At 31.3% G+C, this 8,605-nt stretch overlaps 1 protein-coding gene across 1 annotated transcript in view; it reads left to right on the top strand.

Moving 5' to 3' along the window:
- Positions 1 to 5,807, top strand: part of LOTGIDRAFT_234090 (hypothetical protein) — a gene marked incomplete at both ends in the record, with an annotated part of 9,221 nt that extends 3,414 nt beyond the window's left edge. Inside the window, 8 exons of the mRNA XM_009061205.1 lie at positions 732 to 810; positions 1,185 to 1,235; positions 2,643 to 2,773; positions 3,466 to 3,610; positions 4,007 to 4,112; positions 4,290 to 4,418; positions 4,800 to 4,920; positions 5,641 to 5,807. Coding sequence (XP_009059453.1) covers positions 732 to 810; positions 1,185 to 1,235; positions 2,643 to 2,773; positions 3,466 to 3,610; positions 4,007 to 4,112; positions 4,290 to 4,418; positions 4,800 to 4,920; positions 5,641 to 5,805 — 927 coding nt within the window. The remainder of the gene's footprint in view (positions 1 to 731; positions 811 to 1,184; positions 1,236 to 2,642; positions 2,774 to 3,465; positions 3,611 to 4,006; positions 4,113 to 4,289; positions 4,419 to 4,799; positions 4,921 to 5,640) is intronic.
- Positions 5,808 to 8,605: the final 2,798 nt, after the last annotated feature.

Here is an 8,605-nt window from a genome sequence, read left to right as displayed (position 1 = left end):
TCTTTTGACCTGTATGATGTAGAAGCTTTAAATTTGGAACACAACATAACATTCAGAATATCAATTAACCTATGCAAAAGAAATTGAGGTGGGCGTAGCACATCCGGGTTAAATTACTCATTATTGACAATTTTGGCAAGGGACATAACTCGCAACGTTTACATTTGTTCAAAATGGAACTTTGCATACAATTACTTCATTCGTTGAGCCACGTTGTCTTAAAAAGTTCGATTGTTTCAGCTTTATAGTTCAAAAAAAGGAACAGGTTTTGAAAATTCAAAATTTTCAATTTGTGACCTTGACCTTTTTTGACCCTGATTTTTGTAGGATCAAAGGTCATTCACATTGGCTATCTATTTATACTTTTATATTTGCTGTCCTATCTCAACTTCCGGTTTTATAGCCGTATATAATTAAAAATTTGGATGACTTGTATCTCGTAACCTTGACCTTTGTTGACCGTCTCCCTTTCAATGTCAAATGTCATTGACCTTGGCTATCTTCTGATACTTTCATTTGTGAGGGCTGTCTACTTCCGTTATAACAATCTTACAAACAATTCTTCTCAACTTTAGACTGCTCTTGCGCGTGATGTAATTATCGTAGAAGGTTGATTTTTTCAGAGTCTTTAGCATTTTGCTACATTTGCAAAGTCCCACTCTGTGCCACGTGTGGCTCTAGTTTATTTATGATTTGAGTGTGATCAAAATATATTGCTCTTGTTATTTTAGCCTTTTATAGATACTAATTATGCTAGTTTAACATGGAGTTTCTTTAAACAATCATTTTTAAAACAGATACTGACAGAAGGTGATTACCAATTGTTTTTTTCACAGCTTTCATTTTAAAGTCCAAATTTGGAAAGTTGACCCCCATTTCCAAAATTAGCTGTCCTAATGAAGAATGCTATTCAAAATGTGTGCTGCATGACCTGCTGTTGACCGTACTCTTGTTAATAGGTTTTGTTACTTTGCTCATAAGAATCACATCAGATTTTGGAAAATTAATTTTCTTTTATAATACCTGTCATTGAACTTATTGTAGTAGAGCCCAATAATTCATGACCTTGATTTATTGTAAAAAGTATAGCAAACAAACTTTGGCCTTCTGGACTTGACTAGAAATGAAATCTAAGGTATACAGGTGTATTGTATATAACCTGATATTATGTTATTTTATTCCAGGTGAAAAGTTTGTTATGACATTTTTTGATGTTTTAAGTTTTGCTGATCAAGGTATATGCCACATTTTATATGCCCAGTATTTAAATTTGTTGGTGCAATATCCAAGATAAACATATAAAAAACAGGCCTATGTATTTATATAGCACATATTTCACTTGAATCCCCAGATACACTTTACAATATAGTATACATTTTAAAATACATACACATATATAGAAGAAAACTAGAGTAAATACATTGGGTAATATATAAGATAACATGTAAGAAATATAGGAAGAAAAAATTAATAGAAAAATTTAAAAACTGACCATGATGGATTGTTTCTCAGTGAAAATGGAAGTTTATTCCAATTTTAGGAGCCCTTATGGAAAATGCACGCTCCATGTATCTTCTGCCTAACATTACATTTAACAAGAAGAAAAATATGCCTCAAGTTGCCTCAATAAATAAGAGAAATAGCTTGTGTGAATACAGTTGCATTTATTTGTTTTGATCTTTTCTGATCTTCCACAACAAGAAATGGAAATACAATAATGAAACATTTTCACTGTTAAAAAAAGTGCTCAATACATCAATTGTAGAGTTATGTGAAAATATTAAAACAGAACTTGAATTAATCAGTGTCTATATCAGGCCTACAAGCCAAAGTAGACGCAATCAATTTATTCAAGGGCCATAACTCCAAACCATTCATCCAATTTTTACCATTTTGAACTTGAGATCTCATCAATATATACATACATACCAAGTTTCATTGAAATCAGATAAAAACTGCACTCTGTATCATGGCTACAAGCAAAATATGAAGCGTTTTTACTACGTCAAGGGCAATAACTCTAAAACCAAATTCAAACCTGACCGAGACCTTATCAATATATACATGCATACCAAGTTTCACCAAGATCAGATAAAAATTGCAGCCTTTTTCATGCATTAAAGCCAAAATTAACGCATTTATACTAAGTCAAGGGCCATAACTCTGAAACCGTTCATTCGATTACTTCCAATTTCAAACTTGACCAAGATCTCAACAATATACACATGCATACTAAGTTTCATCAAGACCAGATAAAATTGCAGCCTTTATCAAGCATACAAGCCAAATTTAACGCGTTTTTTCTAATTCAAGGGCAATAACTCTGAAACCATTCATCAGATTATTACCAATTTCGAACTTGACCGAGATCTCATCAATATGTACATGCATACTAAGTTTCATCAAGATCAGATAAAAACTGTAGCCTCTATCGTGCATACAAGAAATGTGGACGGACAGATGGCAATATACGTCCACATTTCTATGTGGGCGTATAAAAACTAAGCCCTATTTTGTATGGATTTTCCGCACTTCCCAAGGTACAGGGATTTTAAACCTATTTATTTTAATCCAATTCTCACAACCCAGATATTTTTAGTCCAGATAACATGTCAAGAAAAGTACTACGGTTGATATTTCAGGTATATATGATGTAATAAATAACCTGGGTTCAATGGCTGCAAGATTTATATTTTTACCTATAGAGGATACTGGATATCTTTTCTTCTCTCAATCTTTAACACGAGGTAAACCCATACATCAGCAAAAACAGGTATGCATATTTAAGAAGCAAACTTTTTTTTTTACTCAATCTGCTTTTAATTATTCCTTGTGTGCTATTAAAAAGGGATTGTATAGTGGTTTTTCAAACTTGTTATTAGCATATTTTTGGATAGTGATGTCATTAAATGCCTAGTTCTAACAAATATGAACTTAGTGTATTGGAAATACACATGTCATTATAACTACTGGTAAATGTTTTATGACATCACTGTGGCAAAATCTGCTAATAATATCAAATGTCTTTACCATAGTGATGTTCAAATCAATATCAGTGTCCTTAATATACATAAAACATTTTAAAAAACCTCTTTAAAATCCCTTTTCAGCCTCCCAAGACTGATAATATGTCAGCTTTATAAAGCACCGTAGACGCAAGCCTCAAATGGAGCGTCAGAGTTTTTACCCCAATAAAATTTTGGATAATAAGAATTAATTTGTTGCATTCTGACACATATTATAAATCATAAACAAAAAAGGAAAAATATCATAGTTTTAAATGTGTTAGAAATTGATGGGGGTGCAATCGGCTGTACACTGCCTCTGATTTAACAATCCATTTTGTTACAGGAATGAACATAGCTAATGATTGTTCCTTATGTTCTGAACCATCATCAAAATGAAAAGGACCGCCAATAAACACTGATTTCAAAATACATGTAACTTGTAATTGTGATATTTCAGGAAGATGTCAAATTCAGTAGTGATGTCTTAAGTTTATTTCTAAAAATAGTGACATTAATAGGGTGCATCATATTAACCTTTGGTTACACCTATTCTTATTTAGCATTACATTTATATGGTGGAACTATACTTACTGTCGGCTCAGGTTTGTTTGTTCTCAAAGATATTGTCAGAAATGGAATTTGGTTTGTTTATACATGTACCTAATTCAATTTTCATTGATGTATAATGCAAATTTTATTGATACAAAATGCCAATTTTATTTATACAAAATGCCAGTTTTATTGATACAAAATGCAAATTTAGCAACAATGCAGAAATGTAGTTTTCATTCATGTCATTTGTCTAATCAGGTTAAAACATAAATGCATTTGAGAAGAACCAGAAGAAGAAAATAGATTAACAGCACAACATATTTTATCTAAAAGTTTGTAAAGAGAGATATAGGGTCAAGGGTTTATTTGAAATTCTAATTTTGAGTGAATCTTCTTTCTGTTAATTTAAGATAAACAAATATTCAATGTTCAAATATTTATTTCAGGTCCAGTGTTATTAAAATGGTATTGTCTATATGTATTAGTTATAGCTATCAATGGTACTACAGAAGGCTTCGTATTTGCTGCCATGTCAAAAAATGATGTAGATAGGTAAGGTCTAACAAAGTTAATGTCATTTAATATAGAGTTCACATGTCTTTGATGTATTTGATGCAGGGCTGTTGATTTATGTGGTGTATGTACGTTTGTATCCATTGTAGACTAATGTATGTAAATCCTACATAAATAATTTTTTTGGTTTTGATCACCTGTATTTATCTCTTTCAGATATAATCACAAGATGTTATTATTTTCTGTTTTATTTTTACTATCTTCATGGTTTTTAACTAAAACAATTGGTAGTGTAGGTTTTATACTGGCTAATTGTTTAAATATGGCTGCAAGGATCATTCATAGGTCAGAATAAATTTTAATTAATTAATTGATTCCCACTACGGGAGGATGGAAACAAGGCTTATGGACACTAAGCACTACCTGTTGATTTTGTTATTGATCTGTTCATTTGGTTGTATGTGAAAATCAACGGTGTTCATTAGTGACTGAACTGCTGAACATTATTTGATAGTTAACAGGTTTCTTTCAGTGTAAAACAATAATTGTAATGTCTACTATGCTATTTTGATAAGAATAGCTTTAGTTGTGATATCTCTGATTGTGATATTTGGTTGGATTGTGATATATTTAAATACCACTAATTAATAATGATTTTGTTGATGATGATTTCTTTTTACTCTGATAGCATGTATTATTGATCTTAATAATATTTGTATATTACAGTATGATATTTATTAGAACATATTTTAAAGAGAGTAATTATAAACCATTACATGATATTATACCTTCGTTACCTGTTAATGTTGTCATATTGTTATCATTTATTATCACCTATCTATCAGAGGTTTGTATTTCATTATATCTTAACCCTTTGATCACTGAGTGTAAATAAAATAAAACGTCATATACCCTGACCTTCAAGCAATAAAACTAAAAGCACATGAGGTTAATGTTGTGTGACGTCACTTGGTATATTTTATTAATTATTATATATATTATGAAAAAAAAAAATTCATTGTTCAATATTTACATTTCTACTATCATTCCCTTCAATAAACCAGTTAGCCAAACGAGTGTTTATTTATAATAACTGTAGTTTGTCACGTGACAATTAGGTGTATGAAGACATCGAAAACGAAAACAAGGATTGACCCAAATTTTTTATCTAGAGTCTATTTAAATTTACAATTGTTGTTAATATTTCAATGGAATAATAAATATTTGATAATTCTGTCATCCAAATAAGACTGTTGATTCATAGAACTATATTGTTAGGGGCAGGGCGGTGAACTTGATTGACAGATATCGGTTTCGGGTATTTTACAATTACGAAATAGAACATTTTGGAGTATTTTATCAGAAAAGATATACCAATGTATATAAGAAATGAAAGTGGATCTTGTTATTGTTATGGAGAAATAAACGCCGGTTTATCATGTGACAAGGTGTACATGATCCGCTTCAAAGTTATTGAAAATTAAGCATTTATATAAAGAAAATAAGACACATTTTCAATGCTATTTTCTGCTTTATGATTCTGTTACGATTCTGTTTTTTCTTGCAGCAAAAATTTTGTAATGGTGATGTCTTAGGTAAAGTGTTACATGTTTTGATTGGAGGAGTGTGTTTACTGGTTACCTTAGCAACAATATTATTTACAGAAAAGAAATTAATAAATTTTATAGAACAACAATATTATTTAAGAAAAGCAAATAAAAAGGAATCATGATGAATAATTTTGTTAAATCATTCCCCCTATTTTCAAAATATAAAAATTCTCTCCAGGTGTCCCATATTTTACATAGGCTACAGTCCTAGAAAACTTTATCATGTAACCATTACTTACATCTGGAGCCTTATTCTTGAAAACTTAACCAATATAACATCCAGAATTTAAAAAATAATGTAATCCGATTGGATAATAAAACTCAATTTAAAATCAATTCTAATAGTTGATCAAGCAGATGACTAGAACACTTAAATCATCTTAATTTAAATTTTTTGAGAATAAGACCCGCCCTATTCTTCTTAGTTTATTGTACTTGATTATCTTGTCCCTTTCCTTACATATATCTAGCTTTCTGTTTCCTTACATATCTCTAGTGTTCTGTTTCCTTACATATCTCTAGTGTTCTGTTTCCTTACATATCTCTAGTGTTCTGTTTCCTTACATATCTCTAGTGTTCTGTTTCCTTACATATCTCTAGTGTTCTGTTTCCTTACATATCTCTAGTGTTCTGTTTCCTTACATATCTCTAGTGTTCTTTTTCCTTACATATCTCTAGTGTTCTGTTTCCTTACATATCTCTAGTGTTCTGTTTCCTTACATATCTCTAGTGTTCTGTTTCCTTACATATCTCTAGTGTTCTGTTTCCTTACATATCTCTAGTGTTCTTTTTCCTTACATATCTCTAGTGTTCTGTTTCCTTACATATCTCTAGTGTTCTTTTTCCTTACATATCTCTAGTGTTCTGTTTCCTTACATATCTCTAGTGTTCTTTTTCCTTACATATCTCTAGTGTTCTGTTTCCTTACATATCTCTAGTGTTCTGTTTCCTTACATATCTCTAGTGTTCTGTTTCCTTACATATCTCTAGTGTTCTGTTTCCTTACATATCTCTAGTGTTCTTTTTCCTTACATATCTCTAGTGTTCTGTTTCCTTACATATCTCTAGTGTTCTGTTTCCTTACATATCTCTAGTGTTCTGTTTCCTTACATATCTCTAGTGTTCTTTTTCCTTACATATCTCTAGTGTTCTGTTTCCTTACATATCTCTAGTGTTCTGTTTCCTTACATATCTCTAGTGTTCTTTTTCCTTACATATCTCTAGTGTTCTGTTTCCTTACATATCTCTAGTGTTCTGTTTCCCTTGTGTTTTGTCTGTCCTCTCGAACATCTTTTGATTTGCCACAGTCCCTTGTATATCTTTAGTGTTGTGTCCTATGCCCTTGAATGTCTTGTTCCCCTGGTATTTTCTCTTGAATTGCTTTAGTCCTATTCCCTTGCATATCTTCAGTTACTGAAGTTCAGTGTTTTGTCCTGTTAACCTGGTTATTTTGATTGGTGCTTAAGCTTTGTGCATATAAATTGGTAAAAGTAAATTTGATTTTATAAGAGAATTGGAATATCAGCTTATTAAAACAGTGATGTTGGTCTACAATATGCATGGTGTCTAAGAATGACTTTATTTACCCTCGTCCTGCCGACGAACCCCTCCCCCATCTCCAGAAATTTTCAACCAAGTTTTGAGATTTCCCGTCGATCTTTACACTAGTTTTCAATCATTATTGGCTCATAAATAATAATATTATTAATATACACTGTAAAACAATGATAACGGGCACCTGCTCAGATCAGATTGTCAAGACGTAATGATGTGTTTGATGTACGAAATTCCGATTAATCAAGACTACACCTGAACGACGGTAAACAACATGGCGGATGTAACTGTCCATTAAACAGAAAATAACGGTAAATTTTGTTTTAATTTCTCAACTTTAATTATTAAATCGACAAGAAAACACTGTTTAATCCGATTTCAGTTATTTAAAGTTAATCGTTTTGACTTTGCAACACCATTATATCTGATGATGACAGTAGGCCTATATTGTTGAATTTAATGGTTGAATTTGTTTTGATTGCAATGCCAACAATATGGCAATAATAATATAAATGATTAAATAGGCCTCCCAAGGGAAGTGTGGAATCAAAAGCAACAAATAGATTTTGATCTATTATCTAAGAAAAAGAAGTTACACTTCCATTTAATAATGAACATAATTTAGATCAAATCTAGATGTTATTTCATTTAAAATTAAGATTGATGATATATATAATGTTTATTCAAGTAAATAAATGAGGTCATGGTCATCTAGAACTAGGCATATTATCATATATGAGTATGATTTTAGTTCATTGATCAAAACATCACAAATATGCAATTGCTAAATTTGATCTATTTGTACTTAATAAGATCTCTTTATGTTTGTATTTTCAGTGGTTCCCAACCTTTTTCAGCCTTCACACCCCCGGAGCAATCCTCTGGACCTTTCACACCCCCAAAAATTTGTTTCATCTACATTTCCAGCATGTGATGATGTGAAGTGCTCTCTCAATTCAAAATGAATTATTCTACACCAGTTTGTCATACCCCTGACACCCTAGTCCCACTCCGCCAAGGGATGTTGTTGGGAACTGGGGACTTAGATGGAATGTTTTCCTGATAAAGGATCCTACTATGTCTTTCTGTGTAGTGCTGATGAAATGTGCAATGAGCACAATTTTAGCAAGATCATAATATTTGCAATTTTTCCAACTATTGAGTACATGAACATAGGTCATGTAGGAACATTATAACCTTGAAATGATATACATTGGTGTTTTTTTTTAAACAGGCTCTGAAAAATATTTTGATTATGTTTTTATTAACCAATGAAATAAATCAAATTGCAATTTATTAAAACTATTTCTTCTAGGAGGAGTAAGAGCTGAAATCAAAATAAACCACTATAGCCTTCTATAAACAACC

Source organism: Lottia gigantea (genome assembly GCF_000327385.1).
Source record: "Lottia gigantea unplaced genomic scaffold LOTGIsca_46, whole genome shotgun sequence".
NCBI lineage: Eukaryota > Metazoa > Mollusca > Gastropoda > Lottiidae > Lottia > Lottia gigantea.
The sequence above is the reverse complement of the archived record's forward strand: the minus strand, read 5'-3'. Positions and strand labels throughout refer to the sequence as shown.